Source organism: Melopsittacus undulatus, chromosome 6, assembly GCF_012275295.1.
Source record: "Melopsittacus undulatus isolate bMelUnd1 chromosome 6, bMelUnd1.mat.Z, whole genome shotgun sequence".
Taxonomy (NCBI): domain Eukaryota; kingdom Metazoa; phylum Chordata; class Aves; order Psittaciformes; family Psittaculidae; genus Melopsittacus; species Melopsittacus undulatus.
Genome location: NC_047532.1, coordinates 3,487,350 through 3,511,051, shown reverse-complemented (window position 1 = coordinate 3,511,051; position 23,702 = coordinate 3,487,350). Strand labels below are relative to the sequence as shown.

General features: G+C 41.9%; 1 protein-coding gene across 1 annotated transcript in view; it reads right to left on the bottom strand.

The window, feature by feature from the left end:
• COL4A5 (collagen type IV alpha 5 chain) overlaps positions 1-23,702 on the bottom strand; it is a 76,716-nt gene that overhangs the window by 38,830 nt on the left and 14,184 nt on the right. Inside the window, exons 2-13 of the mRNA XM_034063523.1 lie at positions 18,934-18,993; positions 7,791-7,880; positions 6,521-6,565; positions 5,762-5,806; positions 5,598-5,660; positions 4,803-4,856; positions 4,129-4,155; positions 3,155-3,235; positions 2,076-2,138; positions 1,493-1,528; positions 1,359-1,400; positions 1,158-1,250 (exon numbers count right to left, since the gene is read on the bottom strand). Coding sequence (XP_033919414.1) covers positions 1,158-1,250; positions 1,359-1,400; positions 1,493-1,528; positions 2,076-2,138; positions 3,155-3,235; positions 4,129-4,155; positions 4,803-4,856; positions 5,598-5,660; positions 5,762-5,806; positions 6,521-6,565; positions 7,791-7,880; positions 18,934-18,993 — 699 coding nt within the window. The remainder of the gene's footprint in view (positions 1-1,157; positions 1,251-1,358; positions 1,401-1,492; positions 1,529-2,075; positions 2,139-3,154; positions 3,236-4,128; positions 4,156-4,802; positions 4,857-5,597; positions 5,661-5,761; positions 5,807-6,520; positions 6,566-7,790; positions 7,881-18,933; positions 18,994-23,702) is intronic.

The window sequence follows — 23,702 nt, the reverse complement described above, 5'->3', positions numbered from 1 at the left end:
CCTTCTGTCCTACCATCCAGTAAAACAGAGGCAAAACCAGAGACTGAGACCTTCCCAAGATGACTGTGCATTGCAAATGTACATCAGTGGATAGCTCTAGGTAATGCCTTAGTGGTGCCTAATGTTCTTCTGAAAGGAAGGGTAACAAATGTTCTGATCAAGATGAAGGGCAGACTTGTCCTAAAATGAAACACGGCTAGACAGTAGTGCCAAAGCTTTCTTCTCTGACGCGCTACTCAAGATGAAAAGGTGGAAAGCAAGAAACTGATCTAAATACAGATAGAGGAAACTCACAGTTAAAATGTAAAGCTCAGTTACTACAGTGATATTTGCAAAATAACCAATCACTATTAACTCTTCTATTGCTCAGGGTGGTATTTGAGAATACCACAGAAGCTTCAATGGAAACAGGAAATCCAGGTACCCATGATCCTGCTGGTGCTGCTCAGTGTCTGTGGCTGGCACCCAGAATCAGATGGTACTGTGAAATGTTCTCCAGTACAGAAGGAAAGGAGATAACTTAGAAATGGCAACTCTCCCAATGACTTTTTGGCATTTATGGGTGAGGAAGGATCCATACAAATCAAACAGACAGTTTAAGCTTACTGTCATAATACGGCTTGAGATGTATTTTTAAGAGGCTAGAAACAAGACAGATAGAAACAAGGGAAGCATTTTATTCAGACCATACAGAAGAAAGATCTTGGGGCAATTACTAATGACAAGAAAAAAAATGGAGAGAAAACCATAAAATAGAAGAAAAAAAGGAATTGAGTTAACATTTTTGACAGACTTCTTCCCAATGGATGACACAGCTGGTTCATTACTGGGGATCTGAATCCCCAGACAGCTTTGAAAATCACAGTCTGGGTGTTCCAATGAATGAGAGCACTTTAACTGCTTTTACTGTTGCTATGAACTTCCTTTAAGAGAGTTTCTTAAGAACAGCTATTTTACCAAGGGAAGGAACTGAGGCAATGTGACTGGCACACCTTCTATTAAAGGAAAAGTACTCAGCCCTTTAAAAGTACTATTCAGTGTGGTAAGAACAATAATAGAGCCTCTGCAGTAAGCAGGATGTGAGTATGTATGAGCCAAAGCAACAGAGGCTTCATCTTGATCACAGGCTCATTGCAGATGGATAGTTTGCCACTCACCTGATCTCCTTTCTGAAACTCAATGTCATTGGGTCTCTTCTGTTCTCCAATTTGTCCTGGTGGCCCTGGAGGTCCCTGAAGACCTTGTTCACCCTAATGTGCAATAAGACAGCCGTTTGTTACAGGTGAGACAAGCCATAATGACATGCATAAGTATTGGAAAAGTAATAAGCAAAGATCTCATCATGATCATCTACTCACTTTTTCACCTTTGGGTCCTTGGAAATTCAAACCCATATTACCCTGCAAAAAGTATAACTCATCAGCCCTTGGATGTTACAAATGAACAGCAACAAAACAGTGCACCACAACCATCAATGAGGGAAAGAAAATACCTTAGGTCCTGGCAGCCCTGGTGGACCAGGAGGTCCCTATTGAAAAAGGAAACAACAACACAAAAGTCACTTCCAAGCACTTTGTAATGCCTCTGTGTGTCTGAACCCAACAAAACTAATGCTGCTACTTTGACTTCTGTGCATTATAGCCACATTGACAAGGCACCTTGCCTTCCTCTGAGAACTCTTCCTCATGCTATCCAACTTCATAAATATATGAGAAGGGAGTTCTTCCTTTAAGTAAGAGTCAAATAAAATTACACAGTAAGGTATGAAGCATTAATAAAAGAATCATCCTTGTCTAAACCAAGCCAAATCCTGCCCCTCAGGTTTCACACAAGGAGGCTGCACAGATTCAGCCTGATTTAAAGCAAGACAAGGTCTGGGAATAGGTTGTTTCAAATGTATCACATTTAAATGTGCACACTAGCAGCTCCAGGGTGAGCTGAATGCTTGGTTCTTGTTTCCATACAGTCTTGATTACCGAGATGTCTGCACTTCATCAACCTGCCTCTGAGAGCATTAAACAAAGAAGTAACTTCCCCATCTAACACTTTATGGGTAACAGGTTAAAGAAACTTACGGTCAAACCTGGGGGCCCTGGAGGACCAACTGGACCTGGTATTCCCATTGCACCGGGTGGTCCCTGTTGAGAAAGGGGAGGAGGCTATGGCAGAGGCACCTTTCTATGAACAAACACCAAACAGTAACGCATTCAAGGTCAGAGAACACCAATAGCTGGCACCCAATACACATCAAATCAACACAGCTGACCACTAACCCACCATCCCTCCTTGTGGAAAGGCCTAAAGGGGGGTACATCATGTTAGGAGTGTTCTGCTCTCATTGATACATCTCTCTGGCTTGGATAAAGGAATGATTTTTGTTTGTTTTGAACTACTTTAGTGCTTTCTTTCTCTTCCTGCACTGAGAGAGAACAACAAAACACTTTGTATTTGTGGTTCCTCCCAGCCAGAAACAGACAATAGGGAAGCACAGATCAGAGGAACAGAAATGCTAATAGAAGGCTCAGTCTGGTCAGAATGGCCTGGGGGTTGTCTCTCTGTACCAGGAAATGGGAGTCTCTGGCTTCTGTCCAGTCCAGACCCATAGGCCTGCTCCCCTTGTTCTTCCACTGCAGCAATGAATGGCTCAGTGGGAAGCACAGGGCTTGGAGTCACTAGCTGTTTTCACAGGAGACTGCTGGGAGAACAGAAACACTGCTCAGGAGGTGCAGCATAAGGGGCACAGCTGAGACATCACCCTCTATTCCCAGCATCCAAAATAGTGGCTACAGCCCAGAAAGGCAGATGTTACATACTGTATACCTCAGGGTGAAGAAGGAAAGGGAAATCCAGAACTAAGAATGTCTAGGAAGGGGAAACAGCCAGGGGAAACAAGGCAGTGGAAAGAGAGAAGCAAGTCAATGAGTACTGCTGTCTGACTAGGGGACCCTTCTGGCCTCTGTGGGTCACCCTATGAAGAGCAGTATGGAAGCACTTTCCCTGAAACCATAAACTAGAGGTATATTAAGTGTGAGTCCTGGTTCTCCACATAAACATGGATCCCTGGCACCAATGTTCCAATCATCCTGTAATGCAAATACTTTTCATGTTCTCTTATTGGCAGCTCACAGCGTTCATAGTACTTTACACAACTTACAGGTATCCCTGGAAGACCTGGAAATCCTGGGTCGCCCTTCTGTCCTGGCAGCAAGGAGGTAATTATTTCACCTGCTTCACCCTAGGAGAAAAAGACATGACTTTAACTAACAGCACATTTCTTCATCACCATTCTGACTCTGAAGAACACATAGTGGCTTGTAAGACTATGAGAGACTGGAGTTATGCTACAACCTAGCCAGTACTCTTTAATATCAGTATTACATTCTCCAAGAGTAGCTTTGTTTTTAGGAGACGATTCTTTAAATGGCCAAACTACCAACTAGTAAAAGCTCTTTTTCTATATGTACAAATATATTTAAATATGATTGACTTAAATTCCAAAAGATTAGGGGACTGAAATACAAATGCTTCACAAAAAGACATTCGAGCTCTATGTGAAAGCACTAGATAGGAAACCACAGAAAAAAGGCTCATTCAGCTTCTTCCAGTGTCCCACATCATGAAACAAATTACGGGTATGCTGTTATAGTTGTGCTTCATGTTCTCTTGAAGCAGTTTGTTATTGATTATGGGCAATATCTTAGTTTTAAAAGTGTATCTTCTGATTCGCTTGCCTTTTAGTATGAATATCTTTAAAACAGCTGGGAAGAAAAGGAGCTGAGGAAACCAATTCAGCTTGAGTGTACACAGGTGCATACTGGTGCACATACTGGTGCAATTGGGTGTTCATAGGTATCTTGATAACTTGATGCCCCACAACACAATCAGGCACTGTCCACCACACTCACAAGGAAATCAGCTTCAGGAAATCTCCTACTTCTGACCCAAACCGAGTAAAGATGCTGTAGAATTTACAGTCAGCTGCACTGGGGTGGCCTAGAAACACTGCAGAATGTCACTCCAGATTACAGTGGATGCACACGGTCTTGCATGGAAGCAAGCAGGTTACCTATGCCATACTACACACCTGAGCCCGGTTAGCACTTCATTATGTGAGTACAGAGCACTTACCTTCATACCTGGCAGACCAGGGGGTCCCTTTATTTAAAAGAAACAAAAAAGAAAAGAAAGATCAATAGAAATAAATCGTTGATATGCTATTTGCAAACCACTAATCAGATCTAGACCACGAGGAAAGCATTAAAGAGTCTAAAAAAAGACATGAAACAGAAGAAAATACATTTTTTATGCTCTTGAGAATTAAGTGGAAAAAAATTAGAGCATTAAAGGGACCACATTTCCATTTCTTAGCAATTTGTTTCTTAACTATCTCCCATTATCTGTGCTGTCTACTACATTTCTTTCTGTATGTACTTTGGTTCTGACAGTCACTGCTGTACATCCCTGTGTTTTATAATGATAACACCCTACAGTGTCTCTTTTTTCTGCCCCATTAATCACCAGTGAGACTCTTTAGATGTACCGGATGAGACTATCAAGATCTTTCCTCCCTGACACAGATGCGTGTGTTTGTATTTTCTGCAGGTGGCAAAGCATCTCAGCATGTGAGAACTCAGAGGGCTTTTTATTAGCTTTACCACAGCATGCAGCCAAAAAGCTCACTTTTATTGGACATCTAAACTATGCTGATTAACCATAAAGAAATTAATGTATTCTTAGTTAGTAAAAGAGCAAACAAAAAAGAGGCTGATATTATACAGCTGATTGAGAAACATCTTACTTACAGGAGGCCCTTGTAAACCAGGAAAGCCTGGACTGCCTGGGAATCCACGCTCTCCCTTAGGGATGAAGAAAACATTTAGCCAAAAGCAAAGCAAAACGTAACAAAACCAGATAAACCAATTTTGACTGAAAAGTCCATTTTCATTGTTAGCTTATGACTCCAGGGTAGCAAATGGTACTGCAATGAGCTATGGGATAAATAGTTTGTTAAATCACACTGAACTTTCCACGTTCAGTTATATTCACATACTTCCAGACAAAATATTACAGAGATAGAAAACACACATTGTGCTAGAGAGATCAGCTTCTCTTATGGAACGATCCTAATGTGAAGTTAAGTAACATTAGGATGAAAGACTCCTTCCAACAAGCATATTGAACCAGTATTTTCAATGCAATATTATTAAAAATTAATAATTAAAAAGTGCCACTGTTAGGTAGGGGGTTTTCCTTGGTCTACTACAACGATGAGATGCAATATATAAGCTAGCTATCAGGCTCAATTGTTAGCTATAAAATTTAGGGTTAAACCAAAGAATTTAAGTACACTGACTGCAGAATATAAATGTTGTGTCTTGGTGCTGGTAATTTCTGAGAAAACATATGCTTTAAGTACCAGACAAGTGACCCCTTCTCTCACATATGTGTGCAGGTCTGAATCATCTTGGAATTACCTGCACTAGTCAGTAACAGCAAGTACTGCTGCACATGATAAACTAAATCTATTGGCTACAGCCAGAACAAGAGCTCTTTATCATCTTATTGTTGCATTGTTAAGGATTTTAATGGGATTCCACCTTTGTTCCATTGCATCCTGGGATACCCTGAGGTCCTGGTGGCCCATCTTGTCCTGGTAATCCCTTTAAAGTGGAAAACAGAAGAGTTAGTTTGCAAGATGCTCTTCTGGGCCTGAAAGCCAAAAGGAAACAGATTCATAGCTATACAAGCCATTCCTACTTACAGGAAGTCCTGGTGTTCCTGGAAATCCTGGAAGTCCTGGCGGTCCCTAGAAGGAAATTAACCATATATGTTTTAAACAGTATGGTACTAATAGATGTGCAAAAGCATTTACCAAGGTTTTACTAAATGTAACCTACTTGTGCATATCTAAGTAAAGAGAAACATCTGAAGCACATGTAAAAAAGAAATGCCATGCTGCACAGCCATAAAGGTTCTTCCCCTTCTTTCAGGGAAATATCCACAAAAACACAGAGAAGAAAGTGCAGAACGAAAGTAATAGTATCAAGATATACAGAGAAAATAAATGAACACTGTTAGTGTGGAAAACGGATGTCCCCTAATGAAGTCAGAGGTGCACTGACAAAAAGAAAAAGCAAAGACACAAACCCTAAAGAATCTGCAGATAAATCAGCCTTTCCCATATTGACCCTATATACACTGGGTCTACTTCAGAATAAACTGAAGCAAAGTTACATGTACTTCTTTATGTCCTGTATAGTAAAACAGGTTAAATAAGTATTGGGGCTACTCCCCCTAATGAGTTTATGAAAGTAATACAAGCAATATGTAAGACTGTATGTAATTTTACATTACTTATAAAAAGTAATGCAATCTCTCCTATCTAGTAGAAACATTACTCTTCAGACTGAAGTTCATTTTTGCCCCCAGTAAATCACTACTTCTATGAGGACCCACTCAATGCCTGGCAGTCTTTATCCCCTATTCCAATATATCCCCCTAAAGCTGCACCGATACTCACTCTGATTCCTTTGGGTCCAACAGGGCCTGGCAGTCCATCATCACCCTAAAAGAGAAACCAACAACAACAAAACAAAAACCACACTCAAGTTTGCAGTCTGCCTTTCAATCAAATTAAACTGCAAGCACAGAATTTCTTCTACGTGCTTATAGTAAGTGCACTAAGAGCTCTATCAGTTGTTATTTCTTGAGTAACAAGGCTCAAAGTTGTCTTATTTGGGATGACTCTGAATTGAAAAGTATTTCTTACAGCTCACAAAGAAAGAGTTACAGGAAATGTGTTTTGAGAATATAAAGCAATTTAAGATTGCCCATCACCAGGTACCTGCCCTGGGCTTTGGTCAAATATCCTACAGTGACCTCTTGTGGGCAAAACGAGATGTACGAGAGTAATGACACTGCCATTATTTTGTATTACAATGCAGAACTCTTCTTGAGAAAAGGCATTTAGGGAATAAATAAAAATGTAATCAAAGGTTCTAGTCCAGGACCCCTCTATTTCACTCTTATTACATCTAATTAATCTTTTCTTTCAGCATAGACTATACTTTTTTTCTTGTCACCTATTTCTTCTTTGCTCCTTTTTGATGCGCTTCTCTTAGTTTACACTATGAGCATTTGCAAAAGAAATGGCAGATCCTGGATAATCTTGTGTGTATTGAACATAAATACAATGAGAGGAAGGCTTTCCAACTTTTTAATGCTGTATTGCACCACCTGAGTGTAAGGATGTAATTCAGTAACAAACTGAAGCCCTGCAGGGAAAGCAGGGAGCATTCCTCAGCTGCGTGCACTGGCTCAGTGAGACCTTCATTTGCATTGCCTCTCCAAAGCCAGCCCAGGAATGCCACCAGGTGCAAACTTCAGTTTACCCATGTGGTGGGACCCTGCAGGCAACTGACAGCCCAATAGCACTCTTATCAGTAAGCCAAGTGATGGAGTACACTATGGCAGGGACTAATAAAACTACATTACAGCACCTGGCCAAACCTGTTCTTTCACCTCAACATGCAGTGCCTACTGAAAGGATGCAAGGGCATGTGTACTGTTTGTTTGCTAGCACATTCATGTAAAGAATAGGAAACTGAAAGGAAATCTTTTCCCTATGGTTGACTATTAAAACCAACCAAAAACCTGTGTCATAGTCCATCTGAAGATTTTGACTATTAAGTCAATGGTAATCAGGAGTGCTGGAATGATTTAGGATCAGCACTACAAGCAAACTAACACTACCTAGTATTTTCATGCTGTTCAAGTGAATTGGGACTTACCTTCGAGCCTCTTGGACCAGGTGGGCCTTCTGGTCCTGGAAATCCAGGCAAACCTGGCTGTCCTTCCAAGCCTGGAAATCCCCTTTCACCCTACAAAAGGAGTAAGAGACTGTAGAGGTGTAACAGGACAGAAGTTCAAATTATGACTGACTTATTCAGAAAGCACATGATCTTTCTGGTTTTCTGTAGGAAGTCATCATAGAACAGTTTGGGTTGGAAAGGACCTTAAGATCATCCAGTTCCAACCCCCCTGCCATGGGCAGGGACACCTCACACCAAACCATGTCACCCAAGGCTCTGTTCAGCCTGGCCTTGAACACTGCCAGGGATGGAGCATTCACAACCTCCCTGGGCAACCCATTCCAGTGCCTCACCACCCTAACAGGAAAGAATTTCTTCCTTATATCAAGTCTAAACCTCTACTGTTTAAGTTTCAACCCATTACCCCTTGTCCTATCACTACAGTCCCTAATGAATAATCCTTCCCCAGCATCCCTGTAGGCCCCCTTCAGATACTGGAAGGCTGCTCTGAGGTCTCCACGCAGCCTTCTCTTCTCCAGGCTGAACAGCCCCAACTTTCTCAGCCTGTCTTCATATGGGAGGTGCTCCAGTCCCTGATCATCCTCGTGGCCTCCTCTGGACTTGTTCCAACAGTTCCATGTCCTTTTTATGTTGAGGACACCAGAACTGCACACAGTGCTCCAAGTGAGGTCTCACGAGAGCAGAGAGGCAGGATCACCTTCGACCTGCTGGTCATGCTTCTTTTGATGCAGGCAGAAAACCTAACACAGTGATTAAACATTTCCCCTGCTTAGCTACAGAAATTGCTGAACATACACATATATTGCCTTTAATTGGACCACTTAGACTTCATAGGATGTTTATGCATTATTTAAGCCACCTCTTTACCACAATAATTCAACCATCTGTTTCTCCTGTGCTGCTTAAACACACAGAACTCTCCCCCTTCCTATAAAAACACAGCTTTATTTTAACAAGCCTCTCCTGAAAATTCCCCTCTGCTGCAATACCTATAAAAGCTCTCAAAGGATGTAGACTGTTGCTATACCATGATTGTTGTTTATTATTTCACATTTGCAAGATCGTGAAGCAGATCCTTTGGGAAACTATGCTGAGGCATAGGGAAAATAAGGAGGTTATGGGTGACAGCCAACATGACTTTAGTAAGGGCAGATTATGCCTGATACATGTGATGGCCTTCTATGGTGGGCTACAGCACTGGTGGGTAAGGGAAGAGCGATCAACACCAGCTACCTGGACTTGTGCAAAGCATTTGTCACTGTCCTGCATGACATCCTTGTCTCTAAATTAGACAGACATGGATCTGATGGCTGGACCATTGGGTGGATAATTTGGCTGGATGGTCACACTCAGAGTTGTAGTCAATGGGTTGATGTCTAAGTGGGGATCAGTGACAAGTGGTGTCCTTCAGGGGGTGGTATTGGAAGGGGCACTGTTCAGCATCTTTGTTGGCAACATAGACAGTGGGATTGACCTCAGCAAGGTTGCTGATGACACCAAACTTGGTGCAGTCAACACACTGGAGGGAAGGGATGCTACCCAGAGGGACCTTAACATGCTTGAGAGGTGGGCCAATGCCAACCCCATGAAGTTCAACAAGGCTAAGTGCAAGGTCCTACACCTGAGTCAGGGGAATCCCAAGCAGGAATACAGGCAGGGCAGAGACTGGACTCGGAGCAGCCCTGAGGAGAAGTACTTGGGGGTGTTGCTTGACAAGAAGTTCAATGTGACCTGGCCATGTGCACTTGCAGCCCAGAAAGCCAACTGGATCCTGGGCTGCATCACCAGCAGCATGACCAGCAGGTTGAGAGAGGGGATTCTCCCCCTCTAATCCATTCTGGCAAGACCCCAACTGGAGTACTGTGCACAGTTCTGGGGCCCCCAACATAAGAACAACATGGTCCTAGTGGAGCAAGTCCAGAGGAGGCCATGAGATGCTCTGAGGGCTGGAGCAGCTCTGCACTGGAGACAGGCTGAGAGAGCTGGGGTTTTCAGCTTGGATAAAGCTCCAGGATGACCTTAGAGCAGCTCCCAGTGCCTAAAGGGGCTTAAAAGGTATCTGAAGGGAGGCTTTGACAAAGGGAGAGGACAAGGAGGAATGTCTTTCAACTAACAGAGGGGCTGCCCCATTCCTGGCAGCATTCAAGGGTAGATTGGACACAGCTTGGAGCAACCTGCTCTAGTGGAAGGTGTCCCTGCCCATAACAAGGGGGTGGAACTGGATGAACCTTAAGGTCCCTTCCAACCCACACCATTCTATGACAATGTCAAAGCTAAGATCCTGGCCCTGGGCTGTAGGCTAAACACTACAAATACAGAACACGGGGTTCCAGGCCACAGTACTTACAATCTAAACCAAGCAAGACAGACACGAGACAGCAAAGAAACAAGGTTTTTATTTCTTTTATCCATCACCTCCTAAAATCATAAGCCTTCAATTAGCAACCATATTTTGCTGAATACTTACACAATGATGAGCTATGGTAACCCATCAGCAGTGTAACAAATACCATATGCTACCCTCTAACTTGTCAGTGTAAGTCAACAATGTCACTTACCTGAAAATTCCCAAGATATTTACTTTTATTTCTCATATGTCATAGATTCTCCAAAAAAAACCCAGTAAATATTAAGGTTTCAATCAGTAAAGTTATAAAGTATCAGAATACACCTTTTTTACACGTATCTATTTTATGGTACACTCTTCAACTGCATAAACAGGCATTTCCCTCAGCTCTGTTACATCAACCAGTACATCTAACTGCTTATGAAACAGGCAGCTGCACAGTTGCACTCTACTTAGTCCTAACTATACAATGATAGTCAGAAGGATTCCTTGGACAGAAATAGATGGCTCATTAACTGGTCTGCTAAAGTTGGCTTCCTATTAATTAAATCTAAACATACTCCTCTTGTACTGTAGGTCACATACTGCACTCTTAGACAGGGCAGACAGCTTTTGTCCCCTATGGAAATGCTGAAATGGCACAGTAAGTTGGGGCTAGGTTGACAATCAGTGTCCAGACTGGCTTTTGCACACAAAGTGCAGGCTGTACTGTGGTGAGTTGACCCTGGCTAGACACTAGATCACCATCAAGCCACTCCATCACTCCTTTCTTCAGCTGGACACAGAAAATAGAGTGAAAAGCTCAATATAATGACATTATGATATAATAATGGAGACCACTCACCAATTACCATCACAGGCAAACTGGACCCAGGGAAATCAGTTTAATTTATTGCCAGTCAAAAGTCAAAGCTGGGTAATGAGAAATAAACCCCGAATCTTGAAACACCTCTCTCCCACACTTCCTGCTTCCTGGGGTCAACTGTACTCCCAGTTTCCCTTCCTTCTCCCCCCATATGGTGCAGGGGAACAGGGAACAAGGGTTGTGGTGAATCCATCACATGCTGCCTCTGTTGCTCCTTCCTCTTCACACTCCTCCCCTGCTCCAATGTGGGGTCCTCCATGAACAGCTCCAGTGTGTGTCCCTCCCACAGGGTGCAGTCCTCCAGGAAAAGGCTGCTCCAGCATGGGTCCCTCACACGGTCACCAGTCCTGCAGCGAACTTGCTCCAGTGTGGGCCCATCACTTCTGCTCCTAGGTCCTACCAGGAGCCTGCTCCAGCACAGGACCCTTCAGGCATCCCTCTGCACTGGTGCAGTCCTCCCTGGGCTGCAGATGGAGATCTGCTCCACCTCCATGGGACACAGCCTGACTCACTATGGGCTGCACCACAGAACCTCTGCTCTGGTGCCTGGAGCATCCCCTCCCTCCTGCACTAACACTGGGGTCTGCAGAGCTGTTTCCCCCACATATACTCACTCCTCACTCCAGCTGCAATTGCTGCTGTGCTTTCTGCTCTTCTTACATGTGTTATCCCAGAGGTGCCACCATTGCTGCTGATGGGCTCAGCCTTGGCCAGTGGTTGCTTCATCTGTGAGCCAGCCAGAATGGGCTCTTTCAGACCTGAGGGAAGCCATCCCTGCTTCCCCCCCCAAACCCTGCCATGCAAACCACATGGAGCACAGCTGGTGTGCTATCTCATCTGAAAAGCAGGACTGTGGAGGAGTATTACACTGTCAGTCCAGGATATGAAAGGGTTAGTGTGCCCCTGAAGGAGAGAGAATAAGGAATTTGGGAGTGCCAGATAAAATGTAAGACAGAGCCAGACTCGGGAGCAAGCGCTGGCAAGAACTGATTTTGCACACTTAGGAAACACACCTGTGTACCAGAGACATGTCAGCCGTGTCAGGGGTAGCTGGGCTACATAATGCTATGCTAAGCTCAACCTGGTACCACTTCACACTTCTCTTAAAGGAATACCTGCACATGGTTACTAAAGAGAGGTTTAGCACAGGGCTGGCCTTGGGTGTCATCTAAGGCTTCAGAACTGTTCTCTAACACACAGCTACTTTGAGGTCTCCATTCTGAGCAGTCATGGGAAGCCAAGGCCTTCAAAGGGAAACATGAAGCTAATCAGTTAAGCAAGAGACATACAGGAAGGCAACAGGCGATGCTAGTAAACTGCACTATTCAAACTCCAAGTGTTTTCCAAGCCCACTTTGAAAGTGAGCAGCAACAATGAGAGGTTTGCCTGAGGAAACTGTTGCCAGGGCAACTTCAGTGGATTTTACCAGCAAATTACCCCCAAGAGTGAACAGATGATTGCAAGGACTATGCCTGGGGACAGCTGAGGGATTACACAGACACTTCCCAAGGGAACTGTATCAAACTAATTACAGAGGGAAGAGCTGCACTCTAATAGCTACTTGTGATCAAAAACAGTGGTTGGAGAAAGAAATGTGGGCAAGCTGGGAAGGGGAAGAAACCAAGATGATCCAGCTCTCTGGAACAGGGATGACACTGGGATTGTTTTATCACCTTCTACTTCAATGGTGTATAAGGATTCCGTAAGTGAGAATGGTTTTCAGACATTGCTTCTGCCTCCAGCATTTTCCTATTGCACACCTTGCATATACTATCCTGCTTTCATGAGGAGTCAGGGGATACAAATTCACCAGGAAGAACTGCCCGCTGCCTTGCAAGAACATACTGAAACTGGAAAGACATTTCAGAACTGGTATTATTTAGGATATAGTGAGATTTACCTCCCTGAGGAACATGCAGTGTTATAGATGCAACATGCATCCTTATAGATGCAAAGACTGATAGTCACTGACCAGTTTTGCTTGCACAGAAAGAACTGGGAAAGTCTGGATAACTTTTTGTTTCAGACTAGAAACTACAGAGAAACATGAACAGGGAAGGTTTAGGTCAGCTCTGATCTCATCCATCTTCTACTCCTGAAGTTACAGGATAATTTCCATAGCAAAATAAAGATACATCAGCCATAACCCATCATTTCCTTGGGGAATGGGTGAGGAGTCAGATTCCGATCTCATTGAGTGATAAATCCAGAGTAGCTGGCAAAGCAATTGCCCTCAATCAACTATACAGATGGGGCAAAACTGTCATCCTATAAGCTTGAACATGACTGTTGCTTGGGGGTAGGAAGAAAAAAAGGGTTGGGAAACACCCTAAAATTATGCTTTAGGCAGCAGCAAGATACAGCCAATTAAACACAGATACACTCAAACTTGGCATAGCTCCACGTACTCTAATAATAGGTCACAAGTATTTAAGAAACTAGGGATAGATGTGGATTTAAAGCATATACAAGTAATTTAAGTGTTTAGAATTTCTTCCTGAAACTTAAATGCTGATGAACAGACATTATGGGACAGAAACCAGGATATTAGCACTATTGTGGCATACCCATAAGAAAATAATAGAGACTTTAAAAAAAAACCCAAAAACATGCAGGAAAGCAGTAGCTGGATAGCCCATTTCAATACCTAAATACATGCAAGAACCTGGCTGTAACATCTGGCAATAGAAGCACATATTGCTTCCTGCCCTCCCTACAAAAACAACTAACATCACAGAGTTAACTATGGGTGGCTACTTAAAACTAGACTCATGTACAAATGTCTGTACACTAAGCAGAAGGCAACAGGGATCTTAAGGACACAGTTTTCTTAGACTTCAAGCTCCAAGAACATATATCTGAAAAGCCCAATAATATGAAATTCTTCCTAAGGGACATGGATTGCTTGTATCTGCCTACAAAGGCAAAGTATCTTTAATGCCTTCAGAGCTCAGATAGTACAAGCTGTCCCTCACAGAATCCCAAGCACCAAGCTTGGATGAGATCATGTATTAAGAGCTTACAACCCCATTGAGTCTCTGAAGTTGCAACCTTTATATTGGCATCAACAAACCCAGTAAATTCAGAACCTTCTGAAATTCTCTTCTAAAAGGCTATGGACAAACCATATATAATAACTAAATAATAGCTTATTAATCATTAACTCAATGTGAATGACTAGAGCCCAATAGTCCTGCTCTTAAAAACCAATATAATGCATTTGCAGTTATTTTGAGGTAGAATCGCATCTTGGATACTGTGAACAACGTGGTCCTTCCTTGGGTGAGCTACCTTACAGTATACGTTGTGCTGTAACACAACTTGCATGAAGAAACTCACCAAGCTGAAAACTAACCTAGTTTACAACAAAACTTGTTTTCAGCAAGATCACTGACAGGTCTGAATGTGTCCAGAGGAGAAATAGGAACACCTAAGCAAAGGTAGGAAAGCTTATTCCAGCAGCAGCACATATTGCCACTTTAAAGCACAGTAGTGCTGGGCCACAAGCCCTCTTAGTGACTAAGATGCATGCAGCTTGCTTGCTGTGGCCCATGGCTCTCAGTCTTCATCAGCTAGATTCAGTACCACCACCTCTTCCCAGTCTCAGAAGAGCTGATCTTATCAGCATCTTGGCATCTTGTTTTCAGCTGAGGTAAATGCAGCTCAGTAACCTACAAGTTTCACTGGTTTGTCTTTGACATTGCTTCATGTGCAGTGTCTGTGTTTATTCCTTTAGCTAGCTTTTACTCATTAACTAGCTTTTAAGCATTAAAGGAGGTTAATCTCAGAAGTGCCAAACAATCTTTATTTAAAGCCCAATCATCATCGTTCCTTAAGTGAAAAGCAATTATACACTTCTCTTGTAGCTGCAAAGTGAGAGCAATTCCTGTATGCAACAGTATGTAGCAGCTTAATAATTTACTTCAGTTTTACTATTCTCACCAGATTCGGCTCACTACTGAGCAGCCTGTTGTGAGTAACACTGCACACTGGGTCCCAGTGCAATCAGTTTTACTGACTCCTCCAGTAAATTCCTCTTATTTCTTCATTAGACCACTTTAGACATGTTTTAATTGTACCAACTTATTGTGCTTTGATTCTCCAACAGATAACATGCTACTGATGCTGCAGGGGCTCATGGCAGAGACAAAGTTAAGTGTCACTGGAAGAATGGGAGCAGTTAAATAAGAGCTGCAGCTCCTGAAAACAAGTACTTTTCCTGTTACAGTTCAGTTTGTATTACCATATATGATCTGTTAAAATTTGGATATCCTGAATAGAATGCTAGGATGCTTAGGAAGAAGGCTACTTTTGAAGCTCAAAAGGAACATATTAGGCTCTGCTAAGCTGAATAAAGCAGCACTTCTTAGTTGACTTAATGTAAGTGGACAGTGATTTGGATGCAGAAGCTGGTTTCAGGCTAGAAGTAAAACACATTGGAACAGAAGTGCAGGGCTCAGCTGAATGCATTTGACAAGGCTGTTCTTGTCTTCCCAGTACAGAAACAGGTTCTGTACACTTGACTTCTGGTAGTTCTAGCAGTACATTGTCACACTTTCAATGGGAAAAATCAGAGAGAAGAGGTTATCTAAACAACTGCTTGTCTAATGCTCTTCATACACTAATTAGGTAAGGAGCTATAGAGTTTCACTCCTTGTTCAGAGGTCACTGGACAAGGAAGCAGAAACACCAAATGTGAAGTGTCAAGTACAAAGCAAAAGCCTGAAATGTGTTGTTGTAAGAGCAGTTTACACTCAGCAGGAATAAAGCTAATATTTACAAGAAAGCTGGGCTGAAGACAGCATCAGGTTTGATAGCTTACATCAGATGTGCAAGTGGTACATTGCGATGGATCAACCTATTCATCTTAAGGGAGCCTTTGATGTCTTGTTTTACTACAGGACTCTGGAAGGTTAAGGCTGCTAAAAAAACCCAACATCACCACAAACAAAAAAGCAAAAAACAACCAAAAAAACAAACCCCCAAAACCACAAACCAAAGGATTTGTAAGAAAAAACCTCCTGGATGTGTATGACAGAGAACCCCTGTGGTTCTGCAGAGCCCAACTGCTGAACCCATCAATGCATCAAATACTGAGGGCTTGGTAATTACAGGGCAACTAATGTAATGGGGTGTGTGCACATATGATCAAACGAGTTCCACTAGCAACACATCATACTTAAGAACTATGGGCTTTGCTTTCCATTGTTCCTTTACATAATGTACATGACTACCTACAAGCTTCAGAAGGGCGGTTTGAAAAACCCACCCACAATAAAACCTCTGGCATTCCTCAGGATCACTCTGCATTTACCTTGACTGAGATGGAAAATGAGTCACAGTTCCCAGATTTCACAGTTCCCAAATCCATCCTTAAGATTTTTATTCTAAGGATAGAAACTTGCCTTATATTTATCCATTTAATGGATATTAATGGTGCTAGTCTCAGACACATACTCCCATCCTTAAGGGGACTTGGGCATACAAAAGAAAAGAGCAAGCAGTCTTACTGCAGGTGAAGCTGGTTTCCTTTGTGGTTTGGTTTCTTTTAATTATTCTTTATTTAATAAAAAGATTACTCTTTGATCAATCTGCAGCCCCTTAAGAATGTTCCAGGCAGATGCAGATGTGATGCTTGTGTTACTGGAGGCCTTTTCTTCCTTCCCAACTTCATTTTCATTAGGCTTTTCACTATCCTGCTTTGGATTTGCTATAATTCACTCCAGAAAAGGCCAGCAGAGGTTGGAAACTAAATGTGGAAGAGTTTCTCCTGTGCAGCTAACAATTAGCTAGACAGTCTGGAGGGGCAGAAACAAAACCCACAATACATAATGGCACCAGAGAGCCTGACCTTGAGCAAGGTTCATATGATCCAGCTGTTGACTGTACTTGGATAAAAAGCTCCCTCTGACTCCAAACAGTCCCAAGATATTCTTTACCAGAGAAAGGTGACTTGATATCATTAAATGACACTGAAGGACTAGAGTATATCCAGTGGGTCATAGTCCCTGTATGTGTAACAGTTGTATAAAGAGAAAGTTGATTCACTGAGAGAAAATTACTTATGTTATTTAGAAAGCCAATACCTGTTTCCTCACTAAGTTCACAGAACAGCTGTGACTACCCCAGAAAAAGGCCAACTTCGAAATACAGAAAGGGTCTCCAAAGCTGTACCTGCTACGAGTGCATTGGCAATGTAAGCCTAAGGCTTCAGTGCCTTCAAACTGAACCCAGAATAGTCCTGTGACTGGTGTTAGGATCTATCCAATTTGGCCACCTGCATTTGAAGATCTTGTAGGAACACATGAACCAGGTGCACATTTTGGCTAACCAAATTTAACTCCAAGTTTGCTATTGAGGGGATACAGTTCTTCATTAGATATGTAAATCAGGACTATACTTGAACTAAAAGCAAGTAAATGCCAAGGAATGACCTCATGTGTCTGGAGCTACCTGGATGGCAAGGTGTGGCACCAAGAATTACTCTGAATTTTGGATATCTGCCTTGTTTAACCTCAGCTAATAGTAAAACCCTGTGTCAGCACATTACAGCGCCAATGCAGCAACTGGTTACTTGGCATTACTTACAGTCATTTGAGGTTACACTTGTTTACACAATGTCAAAAATCACCTTTGAGATGTGTCAGGAATTAATCTAGACCACTGAAGCCCTTCTAGAACCTTGCTAAGATAGGGTAAGTGGTTTGATAAGACAGGCTTATCAAACTCTTCGCTATCAGTTCACATCTTTAAGAAGACTACTTTGTATATCAAGCAAACTGTTTACAAGATTAAGAGTGGAAGTGTTTTAGGCACTCTGTTCCCCTTGTAGTGACCACATCACATTGATTCCCTGTGACAACAGTTACATGGAAACCATGTAACTACAATTTACTTACAACTAGACTCCCACACTTCAGAAAAACTCAATTCAAGCAAGTACTAAGCCATGTATCTATACAGCACTGTAGCTGAAAAGAAATGCTGGGCATCTACCATTTATTCAAGGGAAAAAAACTGCAAAACAGTATGAAATAATGGTGATAGAAAAGTCAAGTATTGCACAGATATATTGGGCCCAGGCAGTGAGACTGGAAGTCAAAGCTGCATGGAAACAGGAAAGCTCTGAGATGGCTGCATGCATCTGTTGGCCTTAGGGCAGCCCAAACCAGGCTGTAGGACTGAATGAACCACACAGGGTTGTTTTGCAGGGGTTTACTCTGCGTGATCCAACAATACATGTTTGGCTACTAACTAGCTACTAACTTAGGTGGCAACTATATACATTGGGAAAGCTACATCTGAATTGTGCCATTTCCACAGTCCAACCAAACATCTAGACAGCGATAGCACTCATCTTTGTATATAGCCATACAAGTTATAAGGTAAGAAACTGCAAGTTTAAAGCACATTACTTTTAAGCCTCAAAGGCAAAGAAAGTGGAAAAACAACTCAAACTCACTCTGGTTTTATATTCTCACTGAAGCATTACTAGTATAGCCATTATTGTACAATCTGCACCTTAGCTGGTCCACAATATTTGGTGTAGTCAGGCTTCGACAGTAAATAGGAATTCCTTCCTTTTTACCAGAATTTGTCTCTTTTCTGGTTAGTCCTTCCACACAGATGGAAGGACTTGTGCCATTATTCCCCATTCTTGAGAAAATGATATGAAATTCTGTATACCATCAGATGGGCCAGTTGGTAACAACCTGAAGTTGCTACAACAGCTGTGCTCTTTGGTGCATGCCTACATTACAGTCAAAGAAAACAAGACATGAGAAAGAAACAACAGCTATTACCTATAAGGTTCAGTTACCCGAAGCTATGGCTCAGTGGTTTGTGTTGGTTTACCAGTAAAGAAAACAATGAAGAAAAAAGGTATTTACCTTTTCACCTTTTACTCCACTGCAATCACATTTGGATAAAGATGTACATCCATGGCAAGCCTTTAAAGATACAAGAAAAACATTACATAAACATAAAGCCATATTAAACTTTTAATACTATTACAAAAGTTAGCCTAAAATACAAGCCTACAAAGCATCATCTATCCATTGTACATGGTGCTCAAGGCAGATACAATTAGCAACGTACAATTACCTTCATTAATGGCTATGCTTGCATGTAAACATGTTGCAGTTTTGACAGATTTGAGGGTTTTGAATTTATGCTTAAGCGCCACTTACTGTAGGGCACAATGCAACACACCTATGGCCAAAAAGGGCCAGAACTTCGACAGAACAGGCTCTTCAGCACATGCCTCCACACTGAGAGTCCCATTGCGGTTCCACCAGTAGATGTCAGGTTTTGCACGAGAGTTTAACCAAGCCTGAACCTTATGTGAACATTTGTGATAATTACTGGAAAAATCCTTACTATTCCATTAGTTCTTCCCTCCACAGCTCAGTCATTGAGAAAAGGGTTTTCTAAAAACCTTAGATTTTATCTAGTTGCATTCACATTCCATTACAAATCATGACCAGACTGCTACAACAGTCTCTAGTACAAGGGGAATGACAGCCAGATGTTAAAGGGTCAGAGGACAGGGACAGAGAAGCTTGATTCACAAGGAAGATCCAAGTTAGGTAACTTCTTCATACCACATTTGCTTACTTTCTATTCCTTCCCCACCCCAAAATGGGATACTCATTAGAGCTCCATGACGATTCAGAGATGAGCAGATGAGTTTGCAGAAGTGAGATTCCCTATTTTTAATTCCTGAATGTCTCTACATACTACATATGACCTAGTTAAAACCCATGATCCACATTACAAGACCCACTACCTGAAAGACTTCAGGGCTTAACTTGTTCTGAGGACTGGTCTAACATTGTATTAAAGAAATATAGGCATACTTAAAAGCTTGGAAAGCATTTGGGGTCCTTCCCCCCAGTAAACCACAGAGAACATGATGTACAAAGCTTCTATCAGGCAGGAAACCAGTTGGTGTGCTAGAGCTAAAGCACACCCACACTTGAATTATCACAGAAGCATTAGGATACATGACCCATCACCTACCTGGCATTAGGAATGTCCTGGCTCTTGGCCTAAAACACACCATCAAGCATCACATTGATCACACAGAAACAGCTTAATTTACCTGCAGCTACATAAACCCAGGATGAACTAAAGCATCTCATAGCAAAAGGCAGAGCTTTAAGTACAGGAGTTGTGGTGCAACATGAATAGGGCATCTCTCCAAATCTTTCAGGTGGCTTTTGTAATCAGTTTATTTAACGTATGTGGAAACTCAGAATTCTTAGTTAACAGGGGTTTATGAAGCCATTTCCTGAAGTGAAACTGAACCTCATTAGACAGTTGAGGTTTTCAAAGATCAGACTGGACAAAGCCCTGAGTAACCTGGCCTGACCTCCTACCTGACCTTGCTTGGAGCAGTGCATTTGGGTAGATCCAACCCCCTTCAACCCAAGTTATACTGCAAATATGGCATCAGATCCTTTTCACTTTTAAAAGTGAATTTTAAAAAAGCACGTTCCTTGTGAACCAGTTTTAGGATTAATCTTGTTAACAAAGCTTCATTTAAAAGGGATTAACCTTAGCTACATGCAGTACTCCCTTGCCTCACAGTACAAGCCTAACACAAAGCAATAGCAGGTTACCTAGATCACTGCAGCAGCCCTGGTTTCGTGATCACAAGGCTGGTGTATGAGAAGTACATGAAAATCACTGCTGCCTCCAAGAGGCAGGGGGAGGAAACATAAGTGAGTACTCGTTAAAAACCTCCAAAAAGCTGTGCAGTGGTAAAATACACATAGGGTAAAATAACACACATGGAAAGTAGGATTGACATCCAACACAGTATAAGAAAGCTTATTTATGTTACAGAACAGACATATTTAGTCTTCCTCACAGCTTCCAGAGAAGGTTCCTAATAGAAATATCCTGAGTTTTCAGGTACAAGAGAAATGTTGGTGTGAAAAGGAAGAAAAGGAAGCATGTTGAATAACTACAATGGTAGAGATCCCACAGCCTCTCCAGGACCTTGATTTGGTGCCTGAATACCTTCATTCCCCCCAAAAAAAGAATCTTACCATGCATCCCTTTGTATCTATTATCTCTTACTCTATGCAGGATGAGGAGAGTCTCTGGCTCCATCTTTCCCACACCCTCATAAGTAGTGAGACAACAGCCATAAGATTCACCTCCTCCCCAGAAGCCTGTTTCTCTCACATCTCAGCACTTCCCCATACACCCAATCTCTCAATTCTGGGGATCCCAAAATAAAGCAAGAGAAATCACCTTTAAGTCTGCTCACTTAGAATAGAACAGGCACTGACTTTTGCTGATTTCAAAGAGCTGACAAAGAGACAGTTTTTGAAGGAAGTGCCTCTCTTCCTCATTCTATTTGTAGCTTAAAGTGTACTTTGATGTAATCAATGTGGATTCTTTTTTCTTAAGCCTTGACTATTCCAAAGTCATATATTCAGACTGGATCTCTCACTCTTTGAGCAGTCTCTTAACACACACAGCCAGCCTGTCTTGAAGTCAGGTGTAGTCACTGAACCCTTTTGGACAGATGGCTTTGGATACCAGGTTCAGATGCATTACATGCAGGAAGGGAGCATGGTCTTTCCCAGACAGCAGTGAAGGGAAGCTTAAAACAACTCTAAACAGAAAACTTCACACATACCCAGTGTAATCAAATGGTGGCAATTTTTGGCTTAAACCCTGGAAAGATCTACTCACCCACAAGCTTATCAAGAAGTATTCCTTCAGCAGAGTCACTTATCTTCCTGTACTAAAGCTGTATTTGGGAGATTGTGTTTCTTATTTGCATCAACTTGTCTCCCCACCAAATTAAGGTTTTTATTTAACAGTTTGAAGAGGAAAAACTGTGAGAATTTGTCCTATATCAAGAGCAACTCATGCTTTGTATGGGTCAATAATGCAATACAGCATAAAAACTCCAACAAAGTAAAACGTGTTGGCACAGCAAAAAATAAGCTTAATGACCTATTCTAAGTGAAAACTTGCTTCTTGTTTAGACTTTTCATAATCTCAAGGCCTTTTTCACTTGGGAAAGCAAGCGCAAAAATTGTGCTACAGGAGACTGCACAGTGCATAACAAGCCAGTACAGGTTTGAAAGCCACTAAGCAGCCACAGGCTAGAAGTGTCTGATGTCACAAGTTCTGTATTGCACAGTAATACAAAGAAAATCCAGGCTCCATACTATGCATAGCAACACTTCGAATTTCTCTTGCACATAAGCAATAAGTTATCTACACCCCAATAAAAGCAAGCAGACACAATCATTACAACATTCCAAGCACACGAAAAAATACATCATATTAAAAGCAAAATATAAATGGTTACAAACAGTAGCTTGCCCTTAGTAACAGTTTAACCATCACTAGTTCTGAAAATCAGGCAATTTACTGTGTTTTCAGGCATGGAAACCTAAATGAGTTCAAACGTCAGTGGAACTCTGAGTTACACTTGGTACATTTGCTACAGGTTGGGGAACAGAACAAGTCACCTGCCTTGAATTAGGCAGCCAGAAGCTTTCTGTAATAGTTCAATTCCTAGCTCTGGCCAGAAAGACACAATGTCTTATGTGACAAAGAAGATGAAGAAAATAGTGAGCTGTGGCTTGATCATAAAGAGCTGGTCAGTCTCCATGTAGTTTTCAACTACATGAAGATGGATAAGGAGTCAAGGCAGCTTTTGAGAACCCTGTTGCCTCCCCTTCCATGTACCTGTAAAGATGAACTCACCATCATCGCCATTTCCTTTGCTGTGACTTTTGCATAGTGAGACACAACCAAGGGCTCTAATTAATCTATTTGAGTTTAGCTAATCCTTTCATTGGATTTTCCTGACAGCTTCTACCCCATTGAATCTGTGTGGAGAACAAGTTCTTTTCATTAGTATATAAAAGGCAGGATGGTATTGCTTTACTGGTCAAAGGATAAATCTTTCAGAACCAGCTCTGTCTTTTGTGTCTTACATGGACTGAGGAAGACTGCTTTATGCCACCAACAGAATGGGGCTTGTTTGGTTTTTTGATTTGAAGAAAAAAAGGACACATTTGAAATCAAAGTCCCTTCTTATTCTTGGCCACAGATTTGTTATAGTCAGCTCAGTGAAATGGATAGATTTTGAGGATAACTTCAGCTTGTTTTGGCTAGGAGCCTGCCTCATGTATTGGGCACATTCCCCTCCTTTCTCAGGAATAGCGTCTATTCCTAGAGTCATCAGTTACAAGGCAATTTTAGCATATTCCACTCTCTCTGCAAAGAGAATGGAAACTTGGGATTTGCTAAAACTGTGAATGGAAAACAGTCTGTCTCCCCTAACAGTACCTAAATCTGACACTTTCAGTTCAATCCCATATACGTTCTCAGAGATATGAGTAACAGAAGTGCTTCTGCAGGGCTGATGTGCTCAAGTCATTCTACCAATTACAGTAGGCTTTTCGGTACAGCTACTCAGGTAGTGAACTACTGTTATTCAAAGGTATAACCTCAACTCCAGCATAGATATGGACTAAATAGATTCCTTCCCGTAAGACATAGGGCAGGGGGTTGTATAGATCCTGTGACCTTCAGACTTTATTTTATCCTTTCCTTCCAAGTATTATAAAAAGCTAATACAAAGAGCACTTGCTCTTAATAGTAAGTTTTAGATTCATTA